Source organism: Ascidia mentula, chromosome 4, assembly GCF_947561715.1.
Source record: "Ascidia mentula chromosome 4, kaAscMent1.1, whole genome shotgun sequence".
Taxonomy (NCBI): domain Eukaryota; kingdom Metazoa; phylum Chordata; class Ascidiacea; order Phlebobranchia; family Ascidiidae; genus Ascidia; species Ascidia mentula.
This window is the reverse complement of record NC_138569.1, coordinates 6,587,898-6,605,412: the sequence shown is the minus strand read 5'-3', so window position 1 is coordinate 6,605,412 and position 17,515 is coordinate 6,587,898. Positions and strand designations below refer to the sequence as shown.

Here is a 17,515-nt window from a genome sequence, read left to right as displayed (position 1 = left end):
ATACGCTACAACGTCACACATTTTTCTTGCTTTTGTTCAGTTGCCTTTACAACGGTTCTAACACAATTTTGATCACATGTATTTCAAAAACTCTTGACCCTGTTAAACTACTTTGTTCGTCAATTTTTATTAAAAAAAAATCAGTTAGTTTTCTGCGCGATTTTGTTTATTTCGAATTTCCCCCGTCATAGTCGCCATAACAACACTCTAACTGCTCCACAGGCCATGGGAAAACTACACCAGAAGTTGCCTGATAAATTACAGCAGAAAAAGTCGTTAGGTCGGGTCCACACTCACGCTTTGGGCCGGCGAATTCTTTGTTTGTTTCATTATACGCCGGCGTGCGGGCGTACGCTCGGGACATTGAAACAAACAAAGAATCCGCCGGCGCAAAGCGTGAGTGTGGACCCGCCCATAGATTAATATTTTTGTAAGAACTTTCCGCCCGAATAAGATTTTTTTTTCGTCAATGCTATTAAAATGCGCTGTGGAATAATTACACAAAATCATGACCCCTGTGTTTGATAAACTAATTAAAGTGTTGGTAATGTCGGTTTACCCGTTGTCGGGGTATGTCCCCGCTGGGTGACCGTGGGGTACGACTGCGTCTCGGCCTCGCACCCCAAGGAATCCGACTGAGTCTCGTTGGCAACTCGGCCTCGTAGGCAACTTGCCTTCTCTATCTCAAGGTTTACTGTTGGAGTTAAAGAACTCCTTTACACAAGTCTGTGCGTCTTCTAAATAGTCTAACTCCCGACTAAACACATACATCCACCAAGCTTCAAGCCAGTCCAAAGTTGTTCATAAATCCATTTATTGATATAATCCAACGAATGAATCCAAGTACAGTACAGTACAATTGGGGCTCCTATACAGTGTACTAAAGCAGAACCAACAGCCTAGACCCTTACACAGCAACAGTTAAAACACACTGATTTTGCAGGCGCTAGTCGCTCTGCTTATATAGTCTGCGGTTGGCCACACGTATTGATGCCTTATTTGGAGTTGTTGCGCAACTGGAATGCAAGTTGAAGGTGGCCGATTTGGTCGATTACGTCAGTTATTTATATAGCTTAATTAACTAAGTGCCCTAATAGGTTATTTATGTATAGGTAGACTTTGTTTTCAGAATAACGAAAAGTAGTTGTGTTTATTTTAGCTTTGTTTATCATTTGCGAAAGAAGTACTTGTGTTTAAATTAACCTTATTTATTATTTGCCAAAGAAATGCCTGTAATTATTTTAACTTGATTTACATAGTTAGTTTGGTTGCCTAAGTTACCTATATGACTTCATTGCCCAAATTACATGGTTAATAACACATCTATAATGTGGCTGCTTCTACCGGCTACAATTTTTTCACCTGCCACCAGCTCGGCAGGTTTTTCCTATTAAATTGTCCGATCAGGAATTGACCTAAACCGGAAATGAGTTCTTCTTTTTTCCCATGTCGTTTTATTGGACATCAAAACTTGGACATGCGTTGAACGCGTGATTACAATGACTTTGGTTTTAACTCTCGGTCATAATATAGTTATACGCTTTGGGCCTTTTATAGTACATACATGTGTTGTGTGGCGACATAATACCCCCCCGCTTGTCTGGTACTTGCGGTCCATATATGAACGCAAGTTGTTGGTTCTGTTGAAGAGAGCGACGTACAAAATACACTCACAAATATATTTTATAGTACACCAAAATATATATACATATATATTTACACAAATTTCCGTTGTTCGATTGTAACATATATACATATAACAAAGCAATCACGGGACACGATTGTTCAGACTAGGAGACATTTACAAAGATATAATTGTAGATCTACAGATTATTTTAGTACATTATGGAGAGCAACGAGAATACATATACACAAATTTTACATTGATACATAGGCGATAGCTGGTGTTATTAACACAGTAACAAGCGTATAATTGTTCATTAATGATCATTAATAGTTGCCACATGTGGACTATCGATCTTTTTTTTTTTTTTTTCGCTTTGCGAAATTGTTTATAGCGTTATTAGGCATTACACCATTGAAATTGCAAGCAAGGTGTAAGTAGGTAGACGCGCATTCGTTGTTTGTGTCGTGAAATGGCTTGAAAAATGCTTCAAAATTTTGAACTGTGGAAGAGTGATTACATAGGATACCAACTACTTCCACGTTGGTGCCATTTGATATCAGAAAAAGTGAGATATTGGACAGAAGTGTCCTCATGAACAAGGCTGTAAATGGCTGTAAAATGCCTTGAATGTTGAAGATAAAAACGCGATTCGCATTCCTCGAGGTAAATACAAATCGATAAGAGTGTTATTTGCTTGACTGTCTCGATGCGGAACTTTTACAAGGACTGTATTTATTTCCTTCGAGCTTTCTTTCATGTTAAATTGAACTGATTTCCTGTTTTGTGATGACTGCAACAGATTTTTATCAGGTCTGATAAACAAGTCGTGCTTTTGAAGGAAGTAGTATCCGAGAACAGGTTTTTTAACTTTGCAAACAGAGAAAGTTACAGGCATGTTGCCGAAGCCAAAATCAATGTTGAGTACAGTTTGTCCGAAGTAGGGTATGGACTCTCCGCCTGGTCTAATAAAATCTGATTCAACTTCTTGGGTGTGGTGCTGTGTAACTGGGAAGAAATTTTTGGATGATCCAGTGTCCAACAGAAATGACATTTTATTATTTTTGTCGTAGGCATGCGGCAAAGAGTTTGAGGCCGACTCGGAATATTGCCGTCGATTTGGTGCTTTTGGAATCTGATTCGGTCGGTTCATAGGCCTACCAATGTTGATATTATTGACTTGATTGTAACTGCAAGGTTTGTTGCATTTTAACGCCTTGTCACCAAAGCGTGCATGATAAAAACACAAGCCATCTGTTGACTGGTGTTGGTGCTGGGTAGACTGAGTATTTATTTGCCCTTGCCTTTGGCATTGTCGGAAGGGCTGTCTGTGATTTCCTTGTTGTTGCTCGTAATAACCGTTTTGATTTCTACACTATTGTGCATATTCTTGTCTTGTCGGGTGGTATGAAAACTTTCGTCGGTTGGTCATATTGTTACTTTTGTTTTGTTCAACAAAATTTCTGCGACTTTGTTGTCTTTGATTGCTTATATCAGACTTTAACTCAGTAAACAGTTCTTGTATCTGACCGGTAATTCTCTGCATTTCATTGTTTTGTGTCTGATCTTCCGGTACACTATAATCAGTTGGCGTAATGATTCTGTCAGCCAGCAACCCCAGCTCTTCTAGAGATATGTCTGGGTGTTGGGCGCGAAGTACATTGCTGACGTCCCTTGGCATTTTATCAAGAAAATTGTCCACCACAATTTGGCGTGTTGTCTCGTCATAGATTGGGTCTTTTGCGCACACTGCGCATAATCGTCCCATGAAAGTTGAAGGAAGTTCACCTGAGTCTAACCTCAAAGATTTCAGCTTTGAGAGCCAAGGTGTGCTGCTTGTTCCAGTGGACAAGCGAATTAAAGAATTTTTCAGAGTTGTATAAGGGGTAAGTGAAATAGCTGCCTGTGCAATAACGTGCTCATATCTGGCACATTGTTCTTGTGAAAATCCTGACAAAAGTTGAGCAAATTTGTCTCTGTCGTCCATTATATTATACGTTTGAAAGTATCGGTCGAGGTACAGAAAATAAGAGCGGTAGTTGTGTTGCGACCATAGTTTTGGAATTTTAATTCCAGCTGTGAAGTTAAACGTTTGACGTGGAAAAGGTGCGTTTGTAAAAACATGTTGGTCGGTGTTGGATGGCCTTATGTCAGCATGCTTATCTTGGGAGGGAGGTATGCTAAATGGGTTTCTGCCCAAACTTTCTACATCATTTGTGTTTGGTCTGGGGGAAGTGCGACCTGAAACTGTGGGATTATCAGGTGGCGGTGTGTTTCCAGGATTTTCAGCCAACAAGGTGTCGGCCGGGGTTTCCATACTTGCTCTTATTTGAGTTTGATATCTAGTTCTAGATGCAATGGAGTTACCAGGTGGAACAGTTTTACGTTTTTTATTGCCTTTCTTAGCCAAAGTTGCGGACTTTGCCACGTGCGACAACGTGATGATTGTATATTAGCGTTTTGATGAAATAAATGTTTGTTGAATAAGCTGTTCTTCCTGATGGCACTTTTTTGTAGTTCCAGTGTTCTTTCTCCGTATGGGATGTTATTAGGAACAAGCAGTAGTAAATTCAATAGTAAGGTAATTCCGTTTGGCGCCTGATAAGGGTATTCTTTTCTTTGAAAAGGATGAGGGCAGACCAGTTGCGGGTATAATCCGTAATCAGTATAAATCCGTATAATCCGTATAAATCCGTATAAATCCGTATAATCCGTATAATCCGTATAATACGTATAAATCCGAATAATCCGAACAGTTGCCGGAAGTTGTCTTCTTGTTTGTTAATGACTGGTGCAGTTGACTGCTTGCTGTTGCTGTGCTGGGTGGGCTGCTGGAACTGGAACGGGTGTGACTTAACCCGTTCAGCGGGAAATATGGCTGCTGAATCCGGAGATAGTCGGAATAATATCAGAAGAAGTTTTGTTGAAACTGACTTGTGCAGTGAACTCGCCAAACTTCTGGGCACCAGTTGTCGGTTTACCCGTTGTCGGGGTATGTCCCCGCGGGGTGACCGTGGGGTACGACTGCGTCTCGGCCTCGCACCCCAAGGAATCCGACTGAGTCTCGTTGGCAACTCGGCCTCGTAGGCAACTTGCCTTCTCTATCTCAAGGTTTACTGTTGGAGTTAAAGAACTCCTTTACACAAGTCTGTGCGTCTTCTAAAAAGTCTAACTCCCGACTAAACACATACATCCACCAAGCTTCAAGCCAGTCCAAAGTTGTTCATAAATCCATTTATTGATATAATCCAACGAATAAATCCAAGTACAGTACAGTACAATTGGGGCTCCTATACAGTGTACTAAAGCAGAACCAACAGCCTAGACCCTGACACAGCAACAGTTAAAACACACTGATTTTGCAGGCGCTAGTCGCTCTGCTTATATAGTCTGCGGTTGGCCACACGTATTGATGCCTTATTTGGAGTTGTTGCGCAACTGGAATGCAAGTTGAAGGTGGCCGATTTGGTCGATTACGTCAGTTATTTATATAGCTTAATTAACTAAGTGCCCTAATAGGTTATTTATGTATAGGTAGACTTTGTTTTCAGAATAACTAAAAGTAGTTGTGTTTATTTTAGCTTTGTTTATCATTTGCGAAAGTAGTACTTGTGTTTAAATTAACCTTATTTATTATTTGCCAAAGAAATGCCTGTAATTATTTTAACTTGATTTACATAGTTAGTTTGGTTGCCTAAGTTACCTATATGACTTCATTGCCCAAATTACATGGTTAATAACACATCTATAATGTGGCTGCTTCTACCGGCTACAATTTTTTCACCTGCCACCAGCTCGGCAGGTTTTTCCTACTAAATTGTCCGATCAGGAATTGACCTAAACCGGAAATGAGTTCTTCTTTTTTCCCATGTCGTTTTATTGGACATCACAACTTGGACATGCGTTGAACGCGTGATTACAATGACTTTGGTTTTAACTCTCGGTCATAATATAGTTATACGCTTTGGGCCTTTTATAGTACATACATGTGTTGTGTGGCGACAGTAATTTGTTACTTACAACACCCAAGGTCATTTGACCCTGATTCAAGTCGGTTTTAGCCACGAGTAAGGAGAATGTACGACTTGGTATCATCTAAGAACAAATGTCCAGCACCTGCCAGAGATTACGATAAAGAGATTATTAGTTCACGGACATGTATACGACACTTTACAAACATTTTGTCCTTATAACATTGCACTCGCTTTGCTTTGCCAAAACAATACAAACAATTGACTTAAAACATTGTGGGCTCGTTTCATCGTTGCGGTAACGCTATGTTGGTATGCTGCCTTAAATTATCACTGGCGTGCAATGAAATATCTTGATATTTCGAACCATTCGATGACGTGCTACAACTTTTGTTAAAAGAGTACATTTTTTCTCAAAGCACCGGTTTTTAGGTTACGAAACTACTTTAAAATGTTTCCAAAGGAATAATAAACTGCCGAAAAATAGAAGCTATTATGAGGCGTGTCAATTTCTCAACATAAGGCATGTTAAATTTGATATGCCTTAGCGGTGTTATGAGGACTTCATAATCTATCACCACTGAAAAATTTTCGGGAAAATAAGACAGAATATAAACCAAACTGTATTTTTTTTAATTTTTTAACCACTAATAGGCAATAAAACAGTGCTTATACATAACCAAAAATAACAATATAGAAGCACACGCGTCAAAAACAAAAACATTTGCTACACTTTTAGAAACCACGCACCCTAATAATTATTCAGGTAGTCTTTTTTACATCACTACCAACAGTAAACGGATTTTTTATCGTCAGCGCAAACATTCTACATTAAACTTGATAATCAGGAGAATATATTAACAGATCACGTCATGCCCTTTGGCTTGAAATATGGCAGAAAACCGTCATGGCAAGGCACTTGGTCTATACAAATGAAAACGATGTATAATTTGTGTGGCCTGAAATTATTGCAACAAGCAAAGCATTTGTCTGGCTGCAAAGTAGTGGTGATACATAGGGATATTCAATACAGGATTTGATAAACTATGTACCCTGGAAGACACATGAGTGAGCTCAAAATTGGGACACTCAACTAGTCTTACGCCTTTTAACAAAACTTCTGTTTTTCCAGGCTTTGCAATGAAACATTAAAGCTTAAGGTGCATATGAGCGGTAATGATATTATGCATAGCAATTTCGAAAAAATGGCAAAATACATATCGACGACAAAAACAAAGTTGTTCCCAAGCTCCCACGAGTACAAGCAGGCAGATAACAGGTTACATTCATGCATGAAGCAAATTCAAGTCAGACAAACAAGAGTTGTGTTGTTAATAGTTCGGAATACCGAGGCAGTGGATCAAGTCAAAAATTATTATCAGAAACATACACCAATCTGTTTCGAAGGTAAAAGCTTAATTTTGCGTGTATATTTGTTCAAGGGGCTAATTTTCAGTGAAGCTGTCTTGATTGTAAATAAAACTTACCTAAAACTAAAAAAACGATGGACAATCATAAGTTTTTTTTAAAACCAATCGATTCCTAGTGGTTATGACCAGCTAAATAGTCACTAATCAATTCATATGTGAAAAATATTAAACCAGACGTTGCACAGGACTTAAGAATGGCAGCATTGAGGCCCTTGTAAAAACCTCTGACACCTTCTTGCCTCCAGATGCTTTTGACGCAGTGACGAAAATTGTTGTAGTTTATCACATCACTAACTGTAGCCTTGCTAAACCCCTGGACCTGTTGAAGCAAAACTATGTTTTAAAGAAAAACGTTATTATGAAGAAAAAATGTTGTGTGTGCTGTGACTGGAATTTGTAAACTAAAATTAACAAAATTTAACTGTACGCTACTTCTGTAGAGTCTGTATAGGCTTGTTTAACTGCTTTGCTAATATAATGGCACATTAAAAGCAAAAACAAAATAGAACATTACCTGTAGTCGCTTTTTGGTCACATCAAGGGGATAAACTGTACTTTTGCCAATAATTCCTGCTCCTGAGCCACAAAGCAGATTCGCAATTGCACCTGTAATTAACCCATTACCCATACAACAATTTTGGTGGCTATACATGTCAATCATATTTCAAAATATATGTGTATACCTTCTTTGAGCGATGATTTGCGCCACAGTGTTTGAAGCAGTGAATATGCAGCAAACTGAATTCCTGAGTACGGCATAACTTGGATCAGAGCAGGGGTAAGTCCCTTATAGAAACTTCTGGGGCCCTCATTGTGACACATGTCAGTGGCAGCAACCACAACGCTTTTGTAAACCTAAGCAACACAAAAAATACTAATAAAACAGATAATGGGTACCTTGATGGGTCATTTACATTGTGAATTTAGAGCAAGTTTGACATAATGCCATATTCAAATGAAAATTATGTCCTACATTACTTTCTGGTGAAAAACATTTTGTCACATGTCCTGCAAAAAAAGTTGGCAAACACAATTCTTTTTATGGAATTTTACTTTATTGAAATATATTAGCAACTTGGGAGGTACAAAGTACCTTTGGTTCTTTTTGTGCAGCGAATCTTGTTCTCAAAACATCCACAGGGTGAGCGGTAAAAGTAGCTACTGCACCCGAGAGGCTGCCACAACCATAATGTATAACTGCTCGTTCAACATAATCATCCTTGGTGTGTGGATAAACGGCATTTGCAAACTTCGTAAAGTATTGAAATGATCCAAACTACAAAAACACAGTTCAATTATTTAAACAAGCAGTAACGCAAAAGCTAATATTTTGATGATTACAATAACAAACCCAATTAAATAACCTTCTGCAAACAATTTGAATTAAAAAAACATGCATAATATCATGACATAATACCTGCATTCCACCATATATCATAGAAAGAAATTGTGCAGGAACATGTCCCTTCCAAAATGCAAACAACCCCTCTTCCTTCCATATTGTTTTGATGGCTTGTGTTATTCCTGTATATTTTAGCTTATGGGCATGCTTTTCTGGTTGTAGCTACAAAAATCAATTTTACTTTTTTGAGCATAAATCCTGTTTTCCCAATTTGTCCCATATCAGAGCAACATATTACTTTCAAATGAACTGCAGACAGTGCACACTCATTTTTTGGGGCTGGTGTACTTTTAGCACCACACCTAATATCTCAGCTATCCCTAGCACTACAAACCTGAAACTTCACACGAATGTTAAATGACACCTTACGAGTCACCATACCAAAAATGACGTCATCAGCTATGACGTAACAAAATTTAGAGGACTTTGAAATTTTGCTCTCGATACGCGCTACGCCCGACAACGAACTGCAATAGCATACTCTGTAAGGTACAACAGCCACAAAACAAAAGTGTTGTTTGATGAAAATTTAAAAGTCTCACAAGTAACCTGCATTGCGTCGTATGACTATTACTGATTTATTAAATGCCCTCTTAAGCAAACACGCCAATGTGGACCGTAGTTATTACGAAAAAAAAAAAAAAAACAATATGTACTCTTTTCACCACTGCAAATTGTCAGGATCATATAGCAAAAACCACAGGTCCAATAGAGTCCATTGTGGCATCGTCAGAAAGGTATAAACATCTACTTTACACCAAAGTCAAGTTTAAAGATATATTTCCATTGTGCGACACCTAGTGTCGTTTAGAACAAGGACGATTTACGAAACATTGTGACGTCACAAGCAAACTACCAATCGAATCGAAACTTGCATCGATTGATTTTTTTTTGATTTGATTGATTTACTTGAACAACCGCCGCATGAAGACAAGTATGCAGCAATTAAGGAGCGATTGCTGACTACTTTTACTTTAACACCTTCACAAAGAGCTCAACAATTACTCCACATGCCAACTTTGGGTGACCGGCTGCCAACTGCCCTAATGGACGAAATGCTGGCGTTGCTTGGGAGTGAGGAACCTTGTTTTTTGTTCAAAGAATTATTCCTGGAGAAGATGCCCGCTGCCGTACGCACGGGTTTGGCTGGAAAGGATTTTCCTTGTGCTCGCAGTTTAGCGCAACAGGCGGATGTTCTGCTCTTGGCTAGTAGAAAAGACGAGGAATACGCGGTATTAAAGGTGCGACGCTCGAAGTTCAGTACTACTACACCACAACAAGTAAGAAACGCTCAAAAATTATTCTTTTACCACCGTCGTTTCGGTAAAAACGCACGTCAGTGTTGTCCTCCATGTGCGTTTCGGGGAAACGAGCAAGCCGACCGTCTTTGGCTGCTGCGACGGCCGGCAAAACGAGTCTACGCAACAGCAGCAAAAGAGAAACGCGGCGAAAAAATCGTCAGCTTTCACTTTCTTGCGCACAGACAAGCATCGCCCGCCTTTGACACCTCCGTATGAAGGGCCATACCGGGTCATAGCAAAAACACACAAAACGTTCACGCTGGACTTCGGTGGACGCCTGCCCACGTCGACCTGACACAACCGGTCCAAACGGCTCAACCACCGCGTCGAGGAAGGCCTTGCAAACAGGGTCGAGTTCCATCCAACGGGCAACCAACATTATCACCAGACTCTATTCAACGCACGCGCTCTGGTCGCATTACTCGCCCTCCTGCCCGTTTTTGTTTGTAAATTTTGTTGTCCGCTTCTGGCGGGGGGTTATGTAGCGCTCACTTTACCGCATTTTAGCGAAGCGGATTAATTGCCTTTTTCGCCGCGTTTCTCTTTTGCTGCTGTTGCGTAGACCTGTTGAGTCATTCTTAACTTTGCAACGGAATAAAGCTGTGTAACGCTTTAGTACGATATTATGGCTTCTGCTTTTTCATCAGGAATGCTACGGTCCAATCAGTCCCAAATTTGTCGAACCAAAGATTTGTGCTAGAGGTTTAACTAATACTCTAAGCGATTCACAACGATTAATTAAAGTCGCATCATGCGTTTAAGCAACATATTTTAGCGGCGCGTATATTTTTTAGGTTAGTGGTTGTTTACAATCAACATCTTGTAAATTTGTTGAGTAGTCGACTTTGAAAATAACGCTTTAAATTGAGGTGATTTCTTTTTGCAACACTTAACCCTATACAAGCAGTTGTGGTTTTAACGGGTTCCTTGTTTTCTTCCAATTTATCGGGTTACATTTCGCTTTATTGTAACATTTCGCTAATCAACAGAATATGTCTATATACATAACTGTATGCGAAGTCTGTTTAAAATATAACTCTACGTTTAATTTAAATTGTCTATGAGTGTTCGTCTCTTGTTGTAATTTAACCTCGCAGAAAAACCTCCACTTTACTTACTTCATCATTTAAAAAAAATCTGAAAGTTACAGGCCAATATTGACAGTTTTAGTAAGATTGCTACACACGCCACATACACATCGCTATTGCAAGTGATATATTTTACACACACTGTAGATTGCTGAACGTTTGCCTAAGTTGCTTTCAAAAAAATGTTACGTTCCGCAATGAACATCTCCACTTGCTCATTGTCCATATATTCTAAGCCCTATCCCCTGCCGCCCGCCATGATATTTGTCATTCGCACAAGTCTGCGTTAATTTTGATGAACAAATCCATGGTCCAATGTCAGTACCCTACTCTACCCTGTTGACTTTCGCTACTAACGCAAGAATAATATCGTTTACCACTCAAATTGCCGTTCTGCAATCTTTACCTTTTGTCCCCCTTTTCTCTCTCTCCGTCTGGTGTTTGCAGTTTGCCGAAATCAGCGTTTCTGCGAATTCAGATTAATGTGGAATAGAATCTAACTACAAAAATGCACGAGTTTGAAATTATCAATTTCGGCGAAATCGACGCCAACATTTACCATGACTACGGATTCACACATCTCATTGGATGGATCAAAATCCCCCAATGCAAAACTTTGGATGTATAAACCTTGCGGGTATAGGAATTATGCTTATGTTTAATCGTGACAAGTCAAAAGTTTGCTACTGAGTCAGCAATTTCAGGGGTGCTGTTTGCCTAATTCTTCTCATTAACCCCTCCACATGGTTGCGCTGCTCTGTACATGTTGTTTGCAGCGGAAACGTCCTTTTTCTAGTAAGACTTGCAAGCACACTCTACTTCAATGTATTTATTTAACAATGACTAAAATCTTGACAAGCTTGATTCCATCAATTTTCTTACTGAAAATCAAAACAATCGTAAATTTTTCAGGAAAGTGTTGTAAATCTGTAAAAAAATATTTCCAACGATAGATGGTGACAAAGAGTGAATTATTTTAAAATTACTCTCCTTAACTAAAATATCTGTTCATTCGCTGTAGACCTTTCCACAATTGGTCGAGTTGATGATTCAGTTAATTTAGATTAATTTGTTTCAAAACCTATTATTTAAAACAAGCTTATTTCCAAAGTGTTCCGAAATGTATTTTTGCATTCTCTCGTTCGTTGCGAAAATGTATTTTTTCATTCTCTCGTTCGTTGCAACGCTCGTTCGTTGCGCCCACGCTGCAACATTACAACACTCACGCCTCATAGGCAGGTGGTTGAACCGGTTGACAGATAACTCTTGTAGCGCCCGTCAAACGTCAGCAACGGCAAGGACGGCGGCCTTCCGATCTCTTCCTTGTGCCGGCCGTAGGCGAGTCACAAAACCATCGTTCATTCCAGGCGGATTCTGACTTAGAGGTGTTCAGTCAGAATTCCCAGACGGTAGTTTTGCTCCATTGACTTATCAGCCAAACACATAAAACAAATATCTAAATCTGTGGTTCCTCGTCGGTCAAAATTGGAGGATATAAATGAAACAGAAAACCACCTTTTTGAAGTTTTAGATAGTCGGCAACGAATTGCCCGTCATGTCCACATCCTATATGTTTCACACATTTAAGATGCGATGTCTTAGTTCAACACATTTGCACACTGCTTTTACTAGGGAATATCGTTGGCATAGAAGATCTTCTGCTATGATCAAATACATGGGATTATCGAAAAAATTACCCAAAGTCCATCACGACATAACTTTCCACTTAATTGTGTAAACAATGACACCTCCAGAAAAATTAAATCTAAAGAAACAAAATAATTTTTATTACGTTGTCGTGTAAGGCGGATGTAATGCCAAATTTTAATTTCACAACATCATCGAAAAAATAATGCTCTGATTGATGTTGCTGGGAACATCGATGTATCCCGCTTTCTGCGATGTATTACTAATCACAACAATCCTTGTGTCACACGGATACAAGCAAAGTTCAATGTAGAAACATTTCAAGAACAAAATTGAAGTAGTTGTAAATAACGAAGTCGCAAATCTGGGTTGGTCCCACAATTGCAACGTGATGTTCTCGCTTAAAAGAGAAAGCATCACCCACCCTATATCTGTCTCTATGTCAAAAGGTCTTGCATGGTTGATTTCTGGGCGTCATCCAAGTTCAACGGTTTCTTGCTGAGCTAAGCGAGTTAAACCACGCTTGATTAAAGCTGAAAAAGGGATGTCCTAAAGCACATGTTTACGTACTTCAGATTTAAATGGCCTATTTAATAAATATTAACAAAATTTTGCAATACACTAAACGCAAATACATTGATCAAAGCTTTGCACTTGTAATGTGACAATCTGGCATATGAGACAAATCTGCAGTCACTGCAGGCAATGTTGCTGTCAGGACGTCTGGCATGGTTGATTTTTCAGCGTTTCGCGCGTTCAACGTTATCTGGCTGGGTTCGTACAACGTGGGTTAATCTTGCACGGCGGAAGATGAGCTTGTAACAAACTTTTGAATTCGCTTCTCAATATTTTTTTTGACCCGGGTATCATCAGTTTTAGATAGGGAACGCATCATTCTTCAACATTATATCTTCTCGTTTCAATCTACCATTGTATAAGTCATGTTGGCTTGTGATGGCACTCTACAGTGTGACGAAGTCTGCGACGTCTTGCGTGGCTGCTATGTAGGTTTCTGGGTGAGGTCGCACAAAATGCGTTAAGTGGACCCTGACTGAAGGTGAACACGCAACGAACTTTGAAACAGAATTGTCAGCAAAAATGTTGGCCAACACGTCATAACCACATTCCATAGGTTTTATTTGATCAAGATGCGAAATTTTAGTCGAACACAGTTTGACTTTTATACTTGCTGCTGAGTGGTGCAAGTTGAATAAAAAATATGTGTGCTTAACAAATTTTATAGAAAAACTGCATGGTTGAGACATCACGCGAACGCAGTGTCATTATCATTTAGGTTACAGATATTTTTGATGCTTCCTCCGAAACAAAAACCTTCTGTCATGCGTTGCATTTTGAGCTTGGCTGCTTTTTGAGCTTCTCGCAACTTCAAAAGCATCTGGCAAGGCTCGAACAATGTGGGGGTAAATCTCGTGTTTTAGAATGCGTTCAGTTAAACTTCAGTGAACTAGCAATGTCTCCTATTGATCAGTTATTGCACTGTTTTCAGTAAATTCATGTACAATATCCAACCAACTTTTGTTTGCTTTATTACCACATGATGCAACAAATTTTTCGATTATATTAGTAAAGTAGTTAGGCTATATGGGGTTAACTTGGAGTGTATTAGTTTAGACGTATTAGGAAATAGGGCATTAGTTGAAAGCACACCCTTGGTTTACAATTTTGTTGACGTATTGGTAGTTGGAAAGAAACTCGCTGTAAACTTTGAAATCACGTCGGTAGTATTGATGCATGAACTCTGGTTTTGTGGAAATGTATCAAATGTTAAAACTAATTCATTTTCGCTATCAAAGAAAGATTAGGCTGTTTTACTATTGCAAGCATGCGCAGCTTAATGAACAAATTTGGTGGATTTCAGCGAGTCGACTTTGATCACTTACTTCCATATTCTTGGTCATCACACCAACAGAAGAGACAGGTTGCCGAATCTCTGATACAGTTTCTGTAACTTGGAGAGTAGCACAAGTCGTGGGGTACGGTAAGACATGAGGGAGTTTGCTGAGGAAATTCGATCCCGTTCTGAGCCACCCATCGAAAGTAAGCAGGAATTTGAGGTTGTACAATTTCCCATCTCCACTTTACGTAGTCACAGAACCAGGCTTTCCTCTGCTCGCATGGATGTGGTGACGTATAATAGTGGCTACAGTTGATCAGCGGACCTAAAGCGAGAGGAATTACAATCTTTAGCTTCTTTCTTCGGTAAACACATCACAAATCACAACTATCTTCACACACCACGACATTTTATTTACTCATAAACACTTGATTAGAAAAATCAAGTTGATTAGAAAATATCACCTGATTCCCCGCATTCCGGCAGTTGTATGTTAGCAAAGTTGTTCCTAACTATTGTGAAGGCTTTCTCTATGATAGGTTGCAGATATATGTAAGGTCCAGTTAACAGTCTTTTGACGAATCCGGGAAACACGTCAAGATCGCATCTTGTGCCAATCATGTATTTCACGTGGCTCGCGAAGTTGTTAAACGATCTGAAATTTACAAAAACGTCGGAACTATTGTGCTGTCCTGTGGCCCTTGCTCACCAACAAAATTATTAATGTGTGAGTGTAACGCCAATGCAGACATTTTGCTTACACGCATAGTTGTTGTTTTGTGGTCGCGAGATTGAAGTTTTTCCATAGATCAAGACTCGCTGAGGTCGAGTTCCGAATAAAACCTTCTTCACACACGGGGTGGGATAAATTACCGAACATAAGATCTTCAACACGTGGTAATGGTGGAGAGTAACCGTGTATTGGACATATGGAGTATTTAATGATGTCTTTTATGTTAGTTAATGATCCAGGTAATTCCAACAGCTTCATAATCAATGCGAAAAGATCGTCAAATGTTTTTGTAGTGGTGGAATCTTGTCCAACAGCCTATCAGAAAATATGAAAGAGAAAAATTATACAAAACCCAGGACAGGTACTAATTTACATGGAAAGTATTTATTACATTTGTGGCCTAGAGATCGGGATTGTTTGAAACTAAAAATGGAAAAGTTGTAGATACCCTGTAAACTTTACGGACTTCCGGATAAATGTCAAAAACCGTGAAACATGATCCACTGAAACATTTCACTCCAACACCAGCCATGCATGACGCCATCTGGTCGAGGTTATTTCTATAAACGAAAATGTTTCGTCGATTAGCAACGCAACAAACTGATGGCAAGCCATTCATTATATGGTGATTTTGTCGTTTTCAAATCGTACTTACAAACATGTATTTTGTTTAAGATAAGGAAAACCATCGAACAGAGGATTTGCACATTTTTGAACTTCGTGTAAAGTTTCTCGGAAAGAACAGTTGGGAAGGAACTTTATATCTGTTGATTTACCGATGTACATGGTTAAAACTTTATGCACTTGATACAAAAAAATATTAAGTTACTCTTCTTAACGTATTTTAAGAATGTCCTACCATCTTCTGTGTCTTGTGGGCAACCATTCGGTTCTTTGAATTCATTACACCAAGTGCTGTTGCAGACTTGATACGTGCAATTGAGATATTGAAGTCCGTGATGATCAGAGGCTAACTTACAAAGATCCAAGGTTGTCAATGTTTTGTTCAAACAGATTCCAGCTTGTGTTGTGACTATCAACAAGAACAAGCTCAATCCATATTCATATAACCAACATTTACATTCCTAGATTTTTTCAAACAAACTTACTGTCAACTCCATAATGATTTGTAAGAAATTCGTACTTGACACATATTTGATCCAAGTTTTCACATTCAACAAACGTCATGTTATCAAACACAACTGTTCCGCCTGGAGCTTGGGACAGAGCGCCAACATAACATCCCAGTGGATGATCTTCTCCGGCATCTTGAAACATAAAGCACGTGATCGTTAAAATTATGTCGTGATCGCCTTCACTTTCGTGCCGCGTTTGATTACATGACCTTTCTGAACATTCTGAAAGCGTGCAGATAAACTCTAAGCGATTTACAACGATTAATTAAATCGCATTGCGCGTTTAAGCAACATATTTTAGCGGCGCGTATATTTTTTAGGTTAGTGGTTGTTTACAATCAACATCTTGTAAATTTGTTGAGTAGTCGACTTTGAAAATAATGCTATAGAATTAAAGCGATTTTTCTTTTGCAAGAACTTACACCCTATGCAAGCAGGTGTGGTTTTATCGGGTCTCGTTTTTTATCCAATTTATCGGGTTTACATTTCGCATACATCTTCGAAATGTGTAACAATAACTCTATTACGGTTTCTACAAGATAATTTGTTACTTACATCCTGCTGATACTCCAGAAACTGCCAAAAAATTACCAACAGAATATATCTATACATGATTATATGCGGATACTGTTTAAAATATAACTCTACATTAGTCACTGTACTCTACATTAGTCACAAGTCTTTTTCTTTTGTGATAATCTAACCTCGCAGAAAAACTTGGTCCCACGTTTGCAACGTGGTGTTCTCAGAAGAAAGCATTAACTATCCTATATCTGTCTCTATGTCAAAAGGTCTTGCATGGTTGATTTCTGGGCGTCATCCAAGTTCAACGGTTTCTTGCTGAGCTAAGCGAGTTAAACCACGCTTGATTAAAGCTGAAAAAGGGATGTCCTAAAGCACATGTTTACGTACTTCAGATTTAAATGGCCTATTTACTAAATATTAACAAAATTTTGCAATACACTAAACGCAAATACATTGATCAAAGCTTTGCACTTGCAATGTGACAATCTGGCATATGAGACAAATCTGCAGTCACTGCAGGCAATGTTGCTGTCAGGACGTCTGGCATGGTTGATTTTTCAGCGTTTCGCGCGTTCAACGTTATCTGGCTGGGTTCGTACAACGTGGGGTTAATCTTGCACGGCGGAAGATGAGCTTGTAACAAACTTTTGATTACGCTTCTCAGTATTTTTTACCCGGGTATCATCAGTTTTAGATAGGGAACGCATTATTCTTCAACATTGTATCTTCTCGTGCTAATCTACCATTGTATAAGTCATGTTGGTTTGTGATTGGCACTCTACAGTGTGACGAAGTCTGCGACG

At 39.1% G+C, this 17,515-nt stretch overlaps 1 protein-coding gene across 1 annotated transcript; it reads right to left on the bottom strand.

Moving 5' to 3' along the window:
* Positions 1-6,332: 6,332 nt before the first annotated feature.
* LOC145897934 (mitochondrial thiamine pyrophosphate carrier-like) lies at positions 6,333-10,107 on the bottom strand. Its single transcript, XM_082986385.1, has 7 exons — positions 10,014-10,107; positions 8,762-8,826; positions 8,443-8,589; positions 8,119-8,301; positions 7,709-7,880; positions 7,540-7,631; positions 6,333-7,344 (listed from the first exon to the last, which is right to left on the bottom strand). Exons 1-7 carry the CDS (start codon positions 10,105-10,107, stop codon positions 7,138-7,140), a joined length of 960 nt encoding a protein of 319 aa, XP_082842511.1. The 3' UTR covers positions 6,333-7,137.
* Between the last annotated feature and the right edge of the window lie 7,408 nt (positions 10,108-17,515).